The sequence below is a fragment of the Juglans microcarpa x Juglans regia genome, chromosome 1D, assembly GCF_004785595.1.
Source record: "Juglans microcarpa x Juglans regia isolate MS1-56 chromosome 1D, Jm3101_v1.0, whole genome shotgun sequence".
In the NCBI taxonomy this organism is placed as follows: Eukaryota; Viridiplantae; Streptophyta; class Magnoliopsida; order Fagales; family Juglandaceae; genus Juglans; species Juglans microcarpa x Juglans regia.
This window is the reverse complement of record NC_054594.1, coordinates 30,518,795-30,539,098: the sequence shown is the minus strand read 5'-3', so window position 1 is coordinate 30,539,098 and position 20,304 is coordinate 30,518,795. Positions and strand designations below refer to the sequence as shown.

Below are 20,304 nucleotides of genomic sequence, written 5' to 3'. Positions count from 1 at the left end.
GAAGATCAATGAATCAATGCACGGATTGGTGCAATCCACTTGGGATGAAGCTAGCAAGAGCCCAACACTCAAGATGGGCTTGAAGAAGGAGAACCAGTTTTGATCCACTTTATTCAAGCTGTGAAAGACATGACTTAGAGATACGGCCTATTGTTATTGGAGGCTTCTAATTTGGTTAAATGATTTATTTTATTAGTTTAAAATAAGTGGGCTTGCAGATGCTTAACTCACATGTCTTATTTCTTATGAACTATGTTTTTGGGAAGGCCTTGTATTTTGGCTAAGGGCTTATTTGGAAAGTTACATTTTAGGAACTAGGGTTTCATCAATTTATTGTAGGGGTTAACTGTAGCCGCGGGTACTGTAGCCGGTACTGTTCATCAAGGGTAATTTTGGGTAAAATGGGCTTTATTTTGGCTAGGGTTTTGATTAGGTTTGGGTTTAAAAACTCTTTGTAGCCTCATTTGAGAGATTAGACAATATTGAATTTTATTTGTGAGTTGAGTTTTCTCCTCTTGTTCTTGATTGAACTCTTGAACTTATCAAAGGTAAATCACAACCTTTGTGGCGTTCCTCCTTTGTAATCTGGGTTCTTGAGACGGGTTCTTCAACGGGTCTAGATTTTAATATAATCTAGGTTTTTGAAACAGGTTCTCATCGGGTTTAGATTCTCCATCCTTGACTTGATTTTTAGCTTTCTTGGAGAGTTTTCAAATTGATTGTGGGTTCAAGAGAATTCATTCCCACGGGTTCATATCACAATAGGCCGTATCTCTAAGTCATGTCTTTCACAGCTTGAATAAAGTGGATCAAAGCTGGTTCTTCTTATTTCAGACCCATCTTCAGTGTTGGGCTTTTGCTGGCTTCATCCCAAGTGGATTGCACCAATCCTTGCATTGCTTCCTTGATCTTCTTGGCCCTTGATCTTGTAATTAGCCCATTTGAAACTTGCAAATGATCTTTAAGAGTAGGCCTACCTTGATTCCTATCAATTTGTTTTTAGAAAGATATGGGAGCCTCTCTCTCTAAAAGGGCGAGCCGTTCAAAGAATCGAAAAGTTTGACATTCTAAAATTTACATGTTTATGATTTGGAGTGTTTGAGATATGTTCAAATTTGTTTGGATGCAAGACAACTCCCCTCAGAAGAGCTGAGATATCTTGAGTGCCCAAACTAGGCCGTACAATACACCAAATGATTTATTAAATCATAATTACAAAGCGCGGTTTGATCTTATATTTTTGAAAATAATATTCTTCATTTTAAAATGAAAAATTTGATTTATAAGTCCATGTAAATAACATACCTAATAAATTATTTGTATGATATAATTTGATTTAAAAAATAGATTTAACAAATTTAAATCTTATTAATTAAATTTTATCTTTTAAAGTGTACTTTTTTCTGTAAAATGACAATTTATCAGATCACGTATTGTGAAACTGTCTACGGATTCCATCGGTCGTCAAAGTCCCTCGCATATAAATTATCAGCACTGTCGAAATAAATAAATAAATAAATAGAAACAAAACGAGAACGGTTGAACGAACTTGAATCATATTTATAAGCCTTGTCGAAATCTCTCTAGGTCTCTCTAGGGTTTTTGTTTCTCCATCCATCTCCCCTGATATATACTACACACGCATATTACACCTATATATATACTCGATAGACGCATATAGATATTTAATTGTATACGCGCTGCTACCGCTAGGGTTTTTCAATTATCGAGCTTTCGGGGACCAAGCAACCATGTCTTTGAGGCCGAGCGAGAGAACCGAGGTCCGCCGGAATCGGTACAAGGTTGCTGTCGACGCCGATGAGGGCCGCCGGAGACGCGAAGACAACATGGTCGAGATCCGCAAGAACAAGCGCGAGGAGAGCTTGCAGAAGAAGCGCCGCGAAGGCCTACAGTCCCAGCAGTCCTTCTCTTCCTCTCTCCACGCCTCCACCGTTGAAAAAAAGGTTCAATATATACATCTATTAATCTCCGTTTATGAATTTTAATGATCCGTGAGTTTCTAGGGTTTATTCTTTGATCGTACTTTATTTGTTGTTTTCTCTCTTTTTTTCTTATTTAATTGAAGGTTGTGTGATTAGGATTTTAGGTTTTCCGAGCTATGGTAAAACGGAGAGTTTTGGCATTGATGATTTTTTTTTTGTATTGACGGTTCTGATTCATTACTCGTTGTACAGTTGGAGAGTCTTCCTTCGATGGTTGCTGGGGTTTGGTCCAGTGATAGTAATTTGCAGCTGGAGGCCACCACGCAGTTTCGGAAGCTGCTTTCAATTGGTATTTATTCCTATCGTATTGTACTCTTGTTTGACACTTTGACTGACTTTAGTTCTGTTTTCATCTAAGAAACGAGCGCGTCTGATTGATTATTTCAAATTACAGAGAGAAGCCCTCCAATCGAGGAAGTTATTCAATCTGGCGTTGTTCCTCGATTCGTTGAGTTTCTTGTCAGGGAGGACTTTCCTCAACTTCAGGTTTGTCATTCAATTAATTTTTCTCTGCCCTCTCGATTGCCATTGGTATTTGTGTTTTTTTTATTTTTATTTTTTTGTTGGTTTTTTCTGTGTAGTTTGAAGCTGCTTGGGCCCTTACAAACATAGCATCAGGAACTTCGGAGAACACAAAGGTGGTGATCGATCATGGAGCAGTTCCTATCTTTGTTAAGCTACTGGGTTCTTCGAGTGACGATGTGCGGGAGCAGGTATATTTGGAGTGGAATGAATTTTACCCTATTTTTGGAAGAATAGCTGAAAATAAAAATGAAATGATTTTATCCCAGCCCTTTCTGAACCTTTATACTGAAATTGTAGGCTGTGTGGGCATTGGGAAATGTTGCCGGGGATTCTCCTAGATGCCGTGATCTTGTACTTGGCCATGGAGCCTTGCTTCCATTGCTGGGACAGTTGAATGAGCATGCAAAGCTTTCGATGCTGAGAAATGCCACATGGACGCTGTCTAACTTCTGCAGGGGCAAGCCACAGCCTCCCTTTGATCAGGTTTTTGTCCGGTTTATTTATTTGACTCCAAGGATAGCCTCTCAGCTCTCATATTTTGGCACTTTATAACCTTTGACTTTGATGGGCAGGTGAAGCCAGCACTTCCTGCTCTTGAGCGTCTCGTCCATTCAAATGATGAAGAAGTCCTGACAGATGCTTGCTGGGCTCTCTCATATCTTTCTGATGGTACAAATGACAAAATCCAAGCAGTGATTGAAGCAGGTGTTTGTGCCCGACTTATTCAGCTCCTCCTGTGAGTATATCACCTTTCCTTGATCTACGTGTTTCATCATGTTACCAATTTAACATCATGTTTTCAATTGTATGTAATGTATGATAACCATTCTGAAGCATATGAATGTTGTTTCCAGACATCCATCTCCTTCAGTGCTCATCCCTGCCCTTCGCACAGTTGGAAATATTGTGACAGGAGATGATCTTCAGACTCAAGTAAGAGCTTTTTTATTCTGTTCCTTAGCCGTAAACATCTGTGCCTTTAGTGTCCCCATGTATAGTTGGGCTATGCCTATTCCCATTTATGGTTAACTTATTGTTTACTAATAAAAAACAAAATCTGTGCCTGTAGTATCATTTGTATATAGCATTTTTCATTGTTGAATTTTGTGAAATGCTTAATTTACATGGATTACCACGTTTCACTATGCTTAATTTAATAGCACCACTAATAAGGATGGTACGAAACAAATAAAAGTTATTGTTAGTTTAGTATTTTTTTTTCAATAATATATATATATATATATATATATATATATGCTTAGAAAATAGAACACTATTTTGCTTAGTAAAAGGTTGTCGGTTGTACAGATCTCACAATAACTCCTATTTTTGATCAGCAACTCCTATTTTAAAATGTATAATGTAGAAAATGATATCTTCTTACCTTATTTACATGAATATTTATGTGGAGATTTGGCATGATGAACATTGTTTCTAAATATGGATTTTATATTTTTTGTGATTTTGTGTAAGCTTTAGTGGCAAATAACTTCTCAGGAAAGTGTTTTTGGACAATGAGATGGGCACAACTGTACTCTGTTCAATATTGAACTCAGTTTTGGAAACTCCTCAAACATTTAAATTAGTTTAAGTAAACTGTTAGCATTGTAGACCTATTTCATTCAAACATGCAGTGCAGATGCCAGGGATTTTAATATGACAAAAGGAAGGAAAACATACTCAAGTGATCGGTTGGGAAAAATCTCCTCCCCCCTCCCTTCCACAAAAAAAAGTTCTCTGCATGAGTAATCTTTTTTTCTTTTATTCCACTGATATTATTTGTCTATGATTTTGATGGGTAACATACTTTCTCAGTGTATAATCACCTATGGTGCACTGCCATGTCTTTTGAGCCTGTTGTCCCACAATCATAAAAAGAGTATCAAGAAAGAAGCCTGTTGGACTATCTCAAACATTACAGCTGGAAACAGGGAGCAGATACAGGTATGCTAGTAAATGTCAGCAAGTTTATGCCAATGTCAAATTGTGTGAATTGGTTGCTACTCAATTGTTTCATAATAAGGGAATTGGATACAGGTCTTCCCTTCACTTTTAGATCGGGACTGTACCTATCTCACTTTGAATATGTTAGTGGAGAATTTACTAACATAAATCTGTAGGAAATTTGATTATTTTGGGTTATTGGACTCTATTTTAACCGTGAGTTTTTAAGTGGTGTGAAAAGTCACAAAGTATCAGTCTCAATGTGGCATATTTATAAGAGAGATGATATTTATAGTCCTGGAGAATTTACCCATCCTTTTGAAAAAAGTGGGGTAAATCTAGGACCAACATTAAAAAATTATTTTTTTTAATGGTGGCTCCCACTTTTTTCCAAAGGGAGTACGTGGGGACTGCACACTCCAGGCCTATACGTAGCATTACCTTATTTATAATGTTAAATAATCAGTGCCTTTCTCTAAATATTTAGGTGGCATATTTAAGAAATTGTCAGGTTTCTTGATTGATTATTTGGAAATAATGTAAAGTCAACTTTACAATGATGCAGGCTGTTATTGATGCTGGTTTAATTGCCCCCTTGGTCAATCTGCTACAAAATGCAGAGTTCGATATAAAAAAAGAGGCTGCATGGGCAATTTCAAATGCTACTTCGGGGGGTACCCATGATCAAATTAAGTATGATCTTGTACCTTCTTCTTTTGCTCCCCTTTCATTTTATCTGTTAATTGGTAGAAGTTATGACTAATCTTTTCTTTCGTGATGATAGGTTCCTGGTGAGTCAGGGGTGTATAAAACCATTGTGTGATCTTCTTGTATGCCCTGATGCAAGGATCGTCACTGTCTGTTTAGAAGGGTTAGAAAACATTCTGAGGGTTGGGGAAGCGGAGAAGAGTTTGGGCAACACTGGAGAGGTTAACTTGTATGCCCAGATGATAGATGATGCTGAGGGATTGGAGAAAATTGAAAATCTTCAGAGTCATGACAATAATGAGATCTATGAAAAGGCAGTTAAAATTCTTGAAACATATTGGTTGGAGGATGATGATGAAACAGTGCCTTCGGGTGATGGTTCTCAGCCTGGCTTTGGCTTTGGAGGGAATGAGGTTCAAGTTCCATCGGGTGGATTTAACTTTAGCTGAAGGTAACATAACTATTGACTAGTTATTAATTTAGCAATTCAGCATTATACAGCGAAGAGGAAGAGTTCATGAGATATAACCTCATTTCACTTTATTGTTCACTTGCTTTACAAAAAAATTGCAGGGATCAGAGTTGGATGGAGAAGTCCACGCCTGGGATGGTAAGGTATATGTTGGGTCAGGTCAGGGCACCTTGCGGCATCTCATTTGAGTCTCGTCCTGTGTCCGCTGTGGTCGAAGGGGTTTCAAAGGTGGGTCAGTGTATACTGTCATGTCCAAATAAGGAGTCAGGTGGGTTTAATTCTGGCATGATGGCATAGTCAGCTGTTCTTAGTATTTTCACCTGGTACCATGGAAGAAGGTGTCCCCCAAGTTCATTGTTGCATGAACAGCGCCCCGATGGATGTGCTGGTGGGGGTCTCTTGAATGCGTATTAGAGTCATATTCTTTTTCCCGGAGTCATGTATGAGTTGTTTCCATATAGTCTGGATTTTGTATCTTGTCGGGGTGGATATGGTATTGCTGTATGGAAGGAAGAGAGTTAATGTATTTTTTTGTGTGGTTATCATATTTTCCATGCTTTATTATAGTAAGATTTTAATATTTTAATTATGAATTCAAGTGCTTCGAGTCATTGTGGCTCGAGTCTTGAAACATAATGTAATTGGTTACTCGTCTAGGTATGCTAAGCTTTCCAAGCAAAGCACCAATGCATACCCGAAGCTATAGCTCAGAATTTGAATTTTACAGCGAGGGGGCGTCCATGATGAACTGACAACGCTCGACACTGTGTTAGGCCCCCACGTCGAGTTGGCCCTAGAGGAGCCGCCCATGCCTTAGCCATGGTGGAGACAAGCACCTTGGCTAGCCTACAACCATGTCTTGGCCCGTGGGATGACACGCACGGGGCGCCCAGCATGCATGCATGCCTTGGCCCGCGCGATGGCACCCCCGGGGCGCCCAGCATGCAGGCTAGCGAGGCGAGCGAGGTTAGCAGGCGCACGGCAGCATGCGCAGCACAGACCCGCGCGCACATGCGCGCAGCGCAAGCCAACGCGCGCATGCGCGCAGCACAGACCTGCGCGCAGCGCAAGCCAGCGCGCGCAGGCGCGCAGCACAGGCCCGCGCGCGCATGCGCGCGGCACCAGGCGCCCCAACGGGCCGCCCGCCCAGACTCTTTGCGGTGCGCAGGCCCGCGCGCACACCAGTGGGCCGCATGGCCCTGCGAGCGCCCGCGCGCCGCACAGGCAAGCCAGCCCGCGCGCGCACGCGCACGCCCAAAGTGACCATGCCGCACACTCGCATGGCCTTGCCGCACATCCACTTGACCCTGGGCCTTGCCGCACGCTCACGCCCATCCTGCAGAGCACCAGCGAGGTTAGTGGCACGCCCCATGGCGTGCCATCCAGCGCGCGGCTCCAGCCCGTGCCATGCAGCCAACGTCCAAGCCACCTACTTGGACCATGCCGAACCAACACTTAGCCATGGGCCATCCAACCAACATGCAACCACTTAGCCCACCATGGGCCCGAGCATGCCACACCATGGTTCGGTCCATGGCTCTATCTTATTGCTTTATTTAATTAATCTTTTAATTAATTGTTATTTACTTTGAAGGGACCATTTTAGGGTTTCCAAGTTGTAACCTATAAATAGGAACCTTAGTCATTGCTTGAGGATCTTTTGGCAAATTCCCTTGTGGGTAGACTTTGTTCTTGAGATCACATTTCGGTGCTAGAGCACTTGGGCTCTTTGGGTGCAATCCGTGAATCCCATTGAGAGGATCACACCTTGCAATCCGTGAATAGGTGTGATTCATTTATCTTTCTTGTTTCACAACTTGGTGCAATTCGTGAATCCAAGTTGTGGTTTTAATCTTTTGGTTCAAGTTTATCAATAAAGAGGTTTATTTCATCTATGTGCAATTCGTGAATCATAGTGGAATTGAATATCTTTGTCCTTTCGGTTCTTGATAATTTTATCATTTGATCTTCTTGTTCATCACGTGTTCATCTTGTTCATCATTTGTTCATTGGTGAAATCTAATCCATTTCATTCATCCAATTCGAATTCACCCCAATTTCGACCATCACAAGTGTTAGTCAACTTTCCATAGTTGAGTGAACCCTTGTGACTTAGCCGAAACTTTCCATAAGCCATCAAGGTAAATTCGGCAACCACTTGCCTAATTTAACTTGACCTAGCCGCCACCCATACTTTCCATAGTTAGAGTTCCTATAATTTAGGAACCCTAATTGACCCATTCCTTCCCTATTCGGCTATCCCTTGATTCCCTCCAAATCCCTTAACTTTAGGAAACCCTCCTAAAGTCAAATCCCTAGCCGTCCAACTCACCCTTCCATGTTCAAACGCTAGCCGCCCAACATACTTTCCAAACCCTAAACACCAACCCAAGGTGGCGCAAACCCTAGCACCTCCTAGTGCCGTGCGCCCCATCCATTCCTAGCCACTCACTACCCAAAGCCATTCCATTCATACCATCATCTCCATAGCCTAAACACCTAACCTCACCATATCATACCACCCTTTGGTCACATTGACCAACCTTGGACGTGGACCAAGCAAGAGAAGAACCAAGACTCGGTCACTGTGAGGCAAGCTTTGGAATAGCAAGGCAAGTGTTTAGGGACTTGACCGGGGTCCCTAACACACTGTTAGCACTCGGAGTGGCATGGACTGGTGTTCGATGCGTGAGAATGTTATGTCAATATTACTCCAAATCAAGGTCATGCTTTAATGTTGGTGAGGGCGCGAGGGTTGAGTTAATGATAATTACTGATGATCGTCTCATAAAATGGGCAGATGGAAATGGTTGTTGGACCTTTGAGGAGGAGATCCCAGATGGCCAGGTCCCTGGGATATTGTATTGATCCGAAGTAGTATTATGTATTTATAAACACTACAAGTTGTGCATTGATGGAAAGAAACAAGTCATTCAAAGCAAATCCAAAACTTTGGAGGGAAATTTTTTTTTGAAGTGAATGGAGAAAAGTTAGTCTCACATTATTCAAATACAAATTAGACATTCGTTTTACACTTAATCCTTCTCACCGTAACATCGTCTTAAAGTGAAGTAGAAGAACGTAAATACAACCACCTAGCTGAAACGGAAACTATGCGCATGTGTCGTCAAGGGCAATGGGTTCTATAGAAAGAAATACGTTCTAAGAACATCGTCTTTCTAATCAATCCTTCGAATCCGAATTATTTTAGCAGTTGCATCTAGTTGAATTTCTGGTAGTGCCAGCTTAGCTTAATGCTCCTTTTTCTTTTTATTTTTTAATCAAATGTGTATTATAATAAGGGAGTGTCCAATACAAAAGTCTCATTGCAGTGATTGCAGTCTTCAGATGAAGATTGAGTAATTAAATTAAAAAGAAATGAGCAATCAACCATAAGTTCGGGTCCATGTTCCTTAATTGAGCCAAGGAGGGGACTGCCGAAGACATTTGCATTGATCCAACAAGTAAATCGATAAGTTGTAACTCCAAATCACAACCGATAGAAAGCAACAAAATAAACACTAATCGCTGTGCGGCTGTGCCGATGCGTGGGGCTCCCACGCTAGTAGGAATAGACTAGAGTTGGCCATATTTTCAAGCTTTGAGGCCTGGGAATCTATTGATGTCGCGTGTGTAGTTGTTGGAGTTGCGGATTTGCAACTGGTGAGTTTCATGCATTGTCAGACGACGGTGTGTACATTAGTACCTAGGGAGTACTATGGTATGGAACTTGGGTAAACTTATTGACCATAAAGCAATAGATCGATCATTTTCCGACCTAGCAAAGGAAAAAAAAATAAAAAGATAAAAAAATGAACCTTGAGTTAACAAAGCCTTTCTAACTCGGCCTGGTCTGATTGTCCTACACGGCTGACACTTCAAAAGGCAAAACTCTCGTCGTAGTTTGGCGACCTAAAGACAGACTCTGAAGCAGGCGAACATGTAGGGCTCCGGATTCAGGCACCTCGAGGAAAAGAACTGTATAGTCAAGAGAATAAGTAGAGGAAAGGAAGTTAAGAGAAGGAATAAGGGACGACGGTCTCTTAAGTTTTTAGACAGAAAAGAGAGAAGATTTTTAGAGAGAGAATGGACCTCAATGCTTTTCATACGTGGGAGACAGAGTCATGATAATTTACGAGTGCTCAGTATTTAAACAATATCTTTTAGATTTCATTGGATGATGGTGGTGGGAAAATGAGAGGGAGAAAAGGAAAACTGAAAATTTCTGCATAGCCCATCAGCAATGATGTTACTATCGTTGGAGAGGCGGCTGCAGATGATCCTTTAATTTCCTCCTGCCTTTCTTGCCAATTTTGTTATGTATCGACCGCTGTAAGATTATCGACCACAAGGTTTTGATAAATGTGATGTGGTCCTTGTACGTGTCTGGCCGTGTTGACGACAAATGATCAAAGTGGTCTCATGAGCTTTCATTTTCCTTCTCAATCAGATAATATCTGGCAAATATTTTGTCTAGTTTACTGTATATCTGGTCTGAGATCTTCATATCTATATATCTCAGCCTATCTTTTCTTTCATTCTCTTTTTCAACTTGTGTGGTGCGCCACATACAGCAGTACTAGGTCTATTGCGTAAAAGAGCTAGTAGTTCTTGTGCCTTCTCTCCAATAATATGTGCATCAACAGATCTTCTAAGCAAGTCTTTTGAATTATGATTTGTCTTCTTCTTTGCAAATAAAGACCGAAATTTATTAATTTAAACTAATAAATTACATTTTAATGAAGGGAACTACGTGGTTAATGCAATACTACTGTATTCTTCCTCCATAAGAAAGGGTTCTCAATAAAATTGAGGTCACCGTCTCTCTTCAACCAAAAAAGAAAAAAAAAATAGAAAGAAAGAAGTCCAATGCTCACTCCATCTTTTGGCTTGTGAGAGACATGTGATATGGCTCTCGTTTCTATTTGTTTTTCCTCTTTCCTTATGTGCACAAACCATTTGACATGCCAATTTTCTTCTATGCGAAAACAACAACACATTAGTTTCTTTGCTACATTTGTCCAGGCAAGAACAAGGACCGTTGATCTCCTGATAAAACAGTCTTCATTTCCTCTATAAACTGAATCTCAGCAAAATCAAATAGCCCTCATGTCTCACTCTAATTTCGCTCTCTCCCACTCTAATATTCCAACCTTCTCTTCTCACATCAAAGCAATCGTTTGGGGAGGAGAGAGAAGTTATTCTCCATTTCCTCGGCCTCCCCCCTTCTTCCTTCCCCAAACATTCCTTTTCACAACCCAAGTTATCTTCTTACCCTTTAATTATTTTTTCTCCATATTTTTTAAGCTTGAAAAAGTTATATTGATATTGTATTTTATTTTAAAATTTGTAAAATTTGTAATGATTTGATAAAGAAGTTGAAGATTTGAGATTAAAAATTGTTTTGTATTTAAGTATTTTTTGGAAGAGAATTGTGAGAAGTTTTGAGAATTTATCATTTTATCTCATTTACCACTAAATTAACATACTCTTAACCTTTTGAGGAACGTTACTATGCTCCTAATTTATACCATTAATTTGCTTATAAAATAAAATAAAATAAAATTTATACCATTAATTTTGCCTCTTGATGTGGCACCACAATGTGGTATCACGTGACTTATTAAAAAAATTAAAAACACAAACATAAAATGGTAAAGATAATTTAAAATTTTATTCATCTTTTTATATTTTTGGGTGACATTTTTTTTAATATAAATTTTTTTATTAAGCCAAGTGGCACCATGCCACATCAAAGGGGGTATAGTAGCATTACTCTTTAGCAAAATCCAAAATAAAATTTAAGATTTAACAATCAAACTTAAATAAAACAAGAGATATTTAGGTGTGTAACTGGTCTGATTTTGGACAAATCTTGGAATTGAACCTGTATACATCAGTTTTGATTATTTAAAAACCGATACGGACCGATTCATCACCACAATTGAAACTTTCAGTATTTTTGATTTCGGCCCGATTCGGTCCAGTTTTCTGGTTTACCATTTACACCTATGACATTTTATATAAGTTTAGTATTATAAGTTTTTCAACATTAAAATGAATTGTTAAAATTTAGTATTTATTGTTAACTATTATCTAATTCATTAGTGTCTAATTATACTGGTATAGTATAAGTAACGTCTAACTTATTAGTGAGATTAATAAACTTGAATAATAAAATTAAAATAATATAAGTCTGTCTAACTTATATCAAATGTTATAAAATTAATAGACTTGAATAATAAGATAAAAATATTTCATGTTATATTAATTAGCAATTTAGTATATAATATAATATATATAATATAAAAAATTAAAATATATGCTAGTCTAGTTTGGCTCAAACCGATTTTCAAAATATGAAAAATGGTATTGAACTAATTTAAGACCGGGCTGATTTCAGTTCAACCGATTTTTTATCTTTTTTACACCCCTAGAGAAATTGCACTATGGTCGGCCTGATTTGATGTGATTGCCCCGACTCACTTATCCTTTTTGTAGCTTGTTGATATATACAATGATATCTAATACCAAAAAAATGTGACTTATATGTAAGACTGTTCATCCGGGTCGGGTTTTTTTCAGGCCCGGTCTGGAACCCGGATGGTTCCAGCTCGGAATAACCCAAACCGGTACCTGCTTTTTAAAACCCGGGCCTATCAGGACCAGATGCGGGTTTTACACTCGGCACCCATTTCAAACCTAGTACCTGAGTTTAGATATAAAAGGCTTACCAACTTACCCGGAGATGCCCTAGCCCCCCCCCCCCCCCCCCCACCCCCTTGACTCAGGCTTCGTTTGGTTATTCAACTCACCTCAACTCATTTCAACTCATCATTACAACTTTTTCAAATTCCAATACAAAATATAATAAACAATTCAATTTTTTCAAATCCTAAAATGATAATAATATTAAAAAATAATATTCTAACAATATTTTATCATCTCAACTCAACTCAACTCAACTCAGTTCAACATCTAAACGCAACCTCACACTCTCAAGTCTCAACTCTCATCTATACTCTCTCTCTCTCTCTCTCTCCCTCTCTCTCCTCTGTGAAGTTGATGCCCTATGCCTCCCTCCCCCCGATTCATTTCTCTCATCTGCTCTGCATTTGCAATGCCCTAGCCCCTCCCGAAATCACTCTCTCATATGCTCTCTCTCTCTCTCTCTCTCTCTGCTCTGTGTCTGCGATACCCTAGCCCCTCCCAAAATCACTCTCTCATATGCTCTATCTCTCTCTCTGCCATCTACGATGTCGAATGGTGGAAGTGCTTGAGCTTGAGATCCAAGAGATTTGAACGTATTTCCGTTTGGGTATGTTTTCTTTCTTCCCTCTGGTTTGTTCTCTCTTGTTGATTTTGGGTTTTTTTTATGAGAATGTTTGAATGTTTGAGGAGTATTTTTATAGGTTAGATCTGTTTGAATGTTTGAGTATCTGTTTAGATCTGTTTAGCTGCAAAATGCTAAAGTCGTGGGTTATTATTATTTGGAAGATTTGTTTATATCTGTTTAGATTTGTTTAGATCTGTTATATCTGAAAACTTATATATATATATATATATATATATATATAATGAAGATTTGTCATGATTTGGAAGAAATGGTTTTTAGGATGTTGTATTTTTGATTTTTCTAAATTATTTTTTTAAAATTAGTTGTGTTTCTGGGTGGAGTTTGGAAAAAAAAATTGGGGCCTTTGGGTTCCAAATTATTTTTAGGAAAAGCAAAGACTTTAGAGAGTTAAGCCAGGTTTAATCTAGTTTCAGACTTTAGAAGTTGTAGCCTTCCTCTTGTGGTCCATTCCCATTGCTATGTTTTGGTTCATTGACCTGATAGTTCTGTTTAGGTGGGAAGATCTACATTGGCTTATATTTTTTAAAGCTTCATGTTTCCATCAAGCTGATTCATTATCTTTGGTGAAGCAGTAGTCCTCTAATCACGTTTCTATATTTAATTGTAAATATCTATTTCAAGTTTCAACATCATGCAACTGAAAATAATAATAATAATAATTACATTAACACTACAATATGCTAATACAACGTCTTTACAGGATAGCCCAAATTTAAGGCCTTATGTTCATAGTTGATAAATAGGTGAGTGACTTAAGGTTTGCCATGGTAGGTAGAGCAAAAGGAATACCTTGCTAGTTTGTCCCGTGATGATTGCAAGATGTAGATTGACAAAATAAACGACAGCACAAGCCCTGGTTTATGCATGATGAGTTTAGTAGCAATTCTGAGAATAAAGTGCATACATTTTTCAAACTCATGAAGATTGTGCTGTTTGAAAGTTGGTCCAGATATCTAATTGAGTTAAATCCCTCAACCAGAAATCATGTATATTGGCATTTCTTTTAGGGTTTGATCGCATCATAGCTTGTATACTAAAGATTCTAGAGAGTCAATTTGTAGACCACCAAAAACATCTAATCATATCAAACCCAGTTTTTTAGAGTTTTATTTTTGTCAGATTGTAACAAATGCTCCTTTCCCATATGGCGTGCAACATCATCAAATACTAGTTTCTGATTCAGCCAAGAGAACTTGTCAAAACCACTATCCTGTGATTGTTGGAAGAAGAGCTAATTGCTGGAAATTTTTTTTATTTTTTGCAAACAATTTGTTGTGTATTAGAGTTTGATTAAAGCAATGTATGTATTTTGTAATATTCTTAGCAAATTTGTTCAAACAATGTAATATGTAGTTGATTGCATTTTGTATGTTGCATGCATTTTAGACGATGAATATTGATTTTTTTGTTTTTACATGCATTTAGTTAAAAAGTTAATTAATTGTTTATAGGCTTATGTTGTATTAAGAAGTAAGACTAAAAGAGATTTATATTGGTTTTCTATTGAGAATATGATTTGAAATTGTAAATGAAGACAAAATATTTGAAATCCACTGTGATATTATTTGTCTATGATTTTGACGAGTAACATACTTTCTCAGTGTATAACCAACCATGGTGCACTGCCATGTCTTTTGAGCCTGTTGTCCCATAATCATAAAAAGAGCATCAAGAAAGAAGCCTGGTGGACTATCTCAAACATTACAGCTGGAAACAAGGAGCAGATACAGGTATGCTAGTAAATGTCAGCAAGTTTATGCCAATGTTAAATTGTGTGAATTGGTTGCTACTCAGTTGTTTCATAATAAGGGAATTGGATACAGGTCTTCCCTTCACTTTTAGATCAGGACTGTACCTTTCTCACTTTGAATATGTTAGTGGAGAATTTACTAATATAAATCTGTAGGAAATTTGAGTATTTTGGGTTATTGGACTCTATTTTAACCGTGAGTTTTTAAGTGGTGTGAAAAGTCACAAAATATCAGTCTTAATGTGACATATTTATAAGAGAGATGATATTTGTAGTCCTGGAGAATTTACCCACCCTTTTGAAAATAGTGGGTAAATCTAGGACCCACATTAAAAAAAATATTTTTTAATAGTGACCTCCACTTTTTTCCAAAGAGAGTACGTGGGGACTGCACACTCTAGGCCTATACATAGCATTACCTTATTTATAATGTTAAATAATCAATGTCTTTCTCTAAATATTTAGGTGGCATATTTAAGAAATTGTCGGGTTTCTTGATTGATTATTTGGAAATAATGTAAAGTCAACTTTGCAATGATGCAGGCTGTTATTGATGCTGGTTTAATTGCCCCCTTGGTCAATCTGCTTCAAAATACAGAGTTCGATATAAAAAAAGAGGCTGCATGGGCAATTTCAAATGTTACTTCGGGGGGGTACCCATGATCAAATTAAGTATGATCTTGTACCACCTTCTTCTTCTTCTTCTTCTTCTTCCTCTTTTTTTTTTTTTTTTTTTTTTTTTTTTTTTTTTTTTTTTTTTTTTTTTTAATGCAAAACGCATCACTCACATGCATCATCCACCCTATTCTTAACCCCTTTCTTATGCATCAACCATCACTCAGATCACACAATCGTTTTATACACCCCTGACTTAGATCACACAATCGTTTTATACAACCATGGTGCACTGCCATGTCTTTTGAGCCTGTTGTCCCACAATCATAAAAGAGAAATAATTTGTACAAATTTCAAATAGATAAGCCTCATACAAGCCTTTGTAAAAAAGTAGACCCCACTTTAAAAAAGTGTAAAAAAAACTATTATTTATTAGTGGGACCCATTGTTTTATAAAAGATTTGTATGAGACTTGTCTATTTGGGGCTTGTATCTAGCATTACTCATCATAAAAAAAGCATCAAGAAAGAAGCCTGTTGGACTATCTCAAACATTACAGCTGGAAACAGTGAGCAGATACAGGTATGCTAGTAAATGTCAGCAAGTTTATGCCAATGTTAAATTGTGTGAATTGGTTGCTACTCAATTGCTTCATAATAAGAGAATTGGATACATGTCTTCCCTTCACTTTTAGATCAGGACTGTACCTTTGTCACTTGAATATGTTAGTGGAGAATTTACTAATATAAATCTGTAGGGAATTTGAGTATTTTGGGTTATTGGACCCTATTTTAACCGTGAGTTTTTAAGCGGTGAGAATTTATCCACCCTTTTGAAAATAGTGGGTAAATTTAGGACCCGCATTAACAAATTATTTTTTTTAATGGTGGCCCCCACTTTTTTCCAAAGTACGTGGGAGACTGCACACTCCAAAACTATACATAGCATTACCTTATTTATAATGTTAAATAATCAATGCCTTTCTCTAAATATTTATGTGGCATATTTAAGAAATTGTCGGGTTTCTTGATTGATTATTTGGAAATAATGTAAAGTCAACTTTGCAATGATGCAGGCTGTTATTGATGCTGGTCTAATTGCCCCCTTGGTCAATCTGCTTCAAAATGCGGAGTTGGATATAAAAATAGAGGCTACATGGGCAATTTCAAATGCTACTTCGGGGGGTACCCATGATCAAATTAAGTATGATCTTGTACCTTCTTCTTTTGCTCCCCTTTCATTTTATCTGTTAATAGGTAGAAATTATGACTAATCTTTCTTTTGTGATGATAGGTTCCTGGTGAATCAGGGGTGTATGAAACGATTGTGCGATTTGAGTGATGCCTGATGCATAAGAAAGGGGTTAAGAATAGGGTGGCTGATGCATCTGAGTGAAAAAAAGAAGTTTAGACATGTGACGTATGCTACGGATCAGCCGTGAATAGGGGCTGATCCGTAGCATTACTCATCCCTAAAATGGGCAAGTCAAACAAGAAATCGATCCCCAAGGTACGCTTCTCTGCCTTTATTTTTCGTTTTCTGTAGTCTGTACGTGAGTTTGTTTTGCTCGTACTAGTTTTTCTCTAATTGGTTTCGACTTTCTTTTTGTAGGTCGACGCAGCTCCTGCTATAGTCCCACCGTCTAAGTCTGCCAAAAAAGGTACAATTTTTGTAGTGATGATATTTTTTTTTTCCTGCATTCTTGTTTGTGTATGGTGGAATTTTATTGTTATGCGCTTACTTATAAAAAAAAGAGTTGTTGATATGCGCTTCGATTTTCTTAATATTTTCTGGGATATTATTTTAAGAAAGCTGATATGTTTTCAGTTATTGTTTTGGGTACTGTAAAACTTAACACGGGCTTTTATCACTTCTATGGAACTGTGCTGCGTTTTTCAATGAAATTTATTACTTGTCTAAAAAAATTGACGCTTTTATTATTTTCTTTCAATACTAGTCAATCGAATTTCTCTCTCTTTAACTCAGATTGAGAAAACATAAATTTTCATATGAATGGTAACGCTTTAGTCTGATACCAATGGTTTGACGCTGAACTGTATGCTAATTATGTTTTGCTTTGTGGAGTTTGTATGCTAGAAACACGATCTACCTTTTGTTTTGGTGATGCATTTCGTGTATCTTTTTTATTTAAAGATTTTGTACATTTTTATTTTGAATGAGATTTTGATATTCTGGGCTTTTGATGTTATTCAAGGCAAGAGGGAAGCTGTAAATGAGTTGGAGAAGCAACTCAGTGCTAAGAGGCAGAAAAGAAATGAAGCTGTAGAGCAGACTGTTCAGAAGCAGAAGAGTGAAGTGAAGACGCAAAAGAAGAAAAAGCAAGAGGAAACAAGTAGTTCTGATGATTCTTCTTCATGGACTCTGAAAAAGAAGAGGTTAACTATATAAATATTTAGTTTCGCAGTTTTGGATATTTCTAATTTTTTGCTGAATCAAGGTCCTTCGCTGAATCAGTAGAAACTAATTTTCATGCCATCTTTTGTCTCAGAAGCCTGCTCCAAAAAAGCTGGCCGTTGCTGCTAAAAATGGTACTGCTGTTGCCCTTGCTAAGAAAGGCAAGGAGGCTAGCAGTTCGGATTCTTCGGATTCAGATTCTTCACTTGATTCTGATGATGATAAAGTGAGTACACGAATTACTTCCAAGGGCACCGAAAATTTTCACCCGTGAATTGCACCTTCTGATTATTCTTGTTGTTTAGAATATGGTTTTAAATATCTGGATGCATATTCCAACAATTTGAATTTTCTCCTTTTTAGGGTCCAAAGGCTAAGGTAACTGCCTTATCAACAAAGTTGCCTGTAGCTGCTGCCAAGAGTGGTCCAGTATCCGTTCTGAAGAAGAAAGATGACTCGGGTGATAGTTCAGATTCAGACGAGACAGAGCCAAAAGAGGAAGAGGTATGGGGTAGAAACTAATATGATTTTACCATTTTGTTCTTTGATGTGACAATATTACTCCTCAAGCAAGACAATTTTTCTTTCTTTCTTTTTTTTTTTTTTTTGAAAAAAGAAAAAATTCTGAATGAATCTTGTGCTTGGAGGTTTTTTTGGACGGTGGACCATAATTTTTTCTGAGGCCGTGTAAATTATTTAAAAAATTGAGTTTTGTATCACTAGAATACTGGAAATGTTGAACATATCAGCTATGAAGGAAAAATCATTTTTGTTGAACAAGGAGCATGGAAGGACGTATCTGAGCGCAATCGGCATTGTTAGACCAATGGCTCTTTAGATATTGACTTATGGTTCATTGTTTTTGTAGTAATTTTAGGTCAGTCGACTGTAATTCTAATGGACTCTTACTGGGTTTTTGGTAGTAAAACGACATGACTGACCTTACTTATGGATGAGAAAATTTCTTAAATATAAAAGATGCTAAGAAAAAAATTAACAGGCTTGTAAATTAATTTTGTATATTTTGGGACATGGATACCTATGATATATATGCTTGGTGTGAATTTGATCAATTTGTGGTCTGTCTTGCTGCCGCGAAGTTGCATAACATATGATAGCCTCAAGGACCAAATTTTGTATTGAGTAGTTCGTCCTTTTCTAAGTGTTGATGTATTAATCTTGGTTCTTGGAAGAAGATTGTAGTTGACTTATCAAAAAAAAAAAAAAAAAAAAAAAAAAAAAAAGAAAGAAAGAAAACAAAAAAGAAGATTGTAGTTGATTGTTACTTGATTTATGGGAGTAAAATATCACATGACTGACCTTACATGTAACAGATTTCTTTCTTTGACTGAATATCTTCTCATTTTCCTTAATATTCATTAAGTAGTCAAAAATAGATTACACCCAATTAGCAATTTGAAATCTGACTTCCTATTCTATAGAGATTCAAATCTTGGATAAGATATATTTCCCATACTTATCTACTTAATTTAAATATTCAACTTACAAATCATATAAATCCAATATAGCTGTACAAATATATCTGTACCTGAAATACATAGATAACATAGGAATTAATTCAAATAAATATAATCTACTAACATTCCCCCTCAAATTATTGCTGGTGTATCTACTAGCATCAATTTGCTAACTAGGAATTGATGCTATTGTATTGTCATCGCTTTTGTGAATATATCAACTACTTGAAGATCCGTAGAGATATGAGGAAGAATAATAGACATAGCCTCATAGACTTGACGAATATATTGACAATCTACTTCAATATGTTTGGTACGCTTGTTTTTGTTTAAAAGAATTGATTTAGTATTAAAAAAATAAGGATGTACTAACTATTGAATTTGTAAAATCCATATATCATTTGATGTTAGAACAGAGCACTAGCATTGATTTTTCTATATGCATCTTCAAAATCACATCTTTCAAAAATTGATTTTGCATATAAAAAAAAACTCCCACATTGGATTATGCATCTTTAAACCAAATAATAATGAAATATTATTATTTTTAATTTTTTTCATTAAATTATTATTATTTTTTATATATTTTACAATTAGTACCATGTGCTCAAAAATACAAATTTCATATATCTAAATATTACCAATTTCATATATCAAAATGACTAATTTGTGAGATTAAAGTAGATTTAACGCATTAGATGAAGCTACATCGTTTGTGAGATTAATTTTGTATAATCCATTTGTGGCTCAAGTACTCTTTGATATTTTTGCGCCACGTGTTAGTCTCTAATTAGCTAATGTGGTATCAATATCCACGTCGACCAATCAGAGACTGACACGTGGTCTATTATTAATTTACTAATGAAAAATTGATTTAGGTACTTATTTAAAAGATTTTTAAAATTCATATATCAATTTTGTATAAATTAACATCTGAGATCTCAAATTACATAAACAATTCAGATATTAATTTCAAAATTATTAGCCCTAAAACTCAAGTGCTTTCAAGCCACCTCTGTAAACATACGTAAAGCATA

General features: G+C 36.9%; 2 protein-coding genes across 3 annotated transcripts; both read left to right on the top strand.

The window, feature by feature from the left end:
• The first annotated feature begins 1,541 nt into the window (after positions 1 to 1,541).
• On the top strand, positions 1,542 to 15,432 carry LOC121265708 (importin subunit alpha-2-like). Of its 2 annotated transcripts, XM_041169397.1 has the most exons (11): positions 1,546 to 1,964; positions 2,196 to 2,292; positions 2,398 to 2,489; positions 2,585 to 2,716; positions 2,826 to 3,011; positions 3,101 to 3,264; positions 3,383 to 3,461; positions 4,344 to 4,472; positions 5,038 to 5,165; positions 5,257 to 5,631; positions 5,754 to 6,194. In XM_041169397.1, the coding sequence occupies exons 1-10, from the start codon at positions 1,752 to 1,754 to the stop codon at positions 5,627 to 5,629; spliced, it is 1,593 nt and encodes a 530-aa protein (XP_041025331.1). In that variant the 5' UTR covers positions 1,546 to 1,751; the 3' UTR covers positions 5,630 to 5,631; positions 5,754 to 6,194. The 2 variants fall into 2 exon arrangements, with proteins under 2 accessions (XP_041025336.1, XP_041025331.1); XM_041169402.1 differs by lacking the exons at positions 4,344 to 4,472; positions 5,038 to 5,165; positions 5,257 to 5,631; positions 5,754 to 6,194 and adding exons at positions 14,611 to 14,739; positions 15,303 to 15,432 and having other exon boundaries at positions 1,542 to 1,964.
• Positions 15,433 to 16,842: 1,410 nt separating this feature from the next.
• Positions 16,843 to 18,183, top strand: LOC121234889 (nucleolin 2-like). Its single transcript, XM_041131029.1, has 5 exons — positions 16,843 to 16,883; positions 16,986 to 17,034; positions 17,590 to 17,770; positions 17,884 to 18,015; positions 18,153 to 18,183. The coding sequence occupies exons 1-5, from the start codon at positions 16,851 to 16,853 to the stop codon at positions 18,169 to 18,171; spliced, it is 414 nt and encodes a 137-aa protein (XP_040986963.1). The 5' UTR covers positions 16,843 to 16,850; the 3' UTR covers positions 18,172 to 18,183.
• Positions 18,184 to 20,304: the final 2,121 nt, after the last annotated feature.

Bases quoted from the DNA above. Each gene is read 5' to 3' on its own strand.
- LOC121234889 (XM_041131029.1), top strand. From the start codon at position 16,851: ATGGGCAAGTCAAACAAGAAATCGATCCCCAAG. The intron at 16,884-16,985 runs GTACGCTTCTCT...TTCTTTTTGTAG, and splicing joins ACAAGAAATCGATCCCCAAG to GTCGACGCAGCTCCTGCTAT. The intron at 17,035-17,589 runs GTACAATTTTTG...ATGTTATTCAAG, and splicing joins GTCTAAGTCTGCCAAAAAAG to GCAAGAGGGAAGCTGTAAAT.
- LOC121265708 (XM_041169397.1), top strand. From the start codon at position 1,752: ATGTCTTTGAGGCCGAGCGAGAGAACCGAGGTCCGCCGGAATCGGTAC. The intron at 2,490-2,584 runs GTTTGTCATTCA...TTTTCTGTGTAG, and splicing joins AGGACTTTCCTCAACTTCAG to TTTGAAGCTGCTTGGGCCCT. The intron at 3,265-3,382 runs GTGAGTATATCA...TGTTGTTTCCAG, and splicing joins CGACTTATTCAGCTCCTCCT to ACATCCATCTCCTTCAGTGC.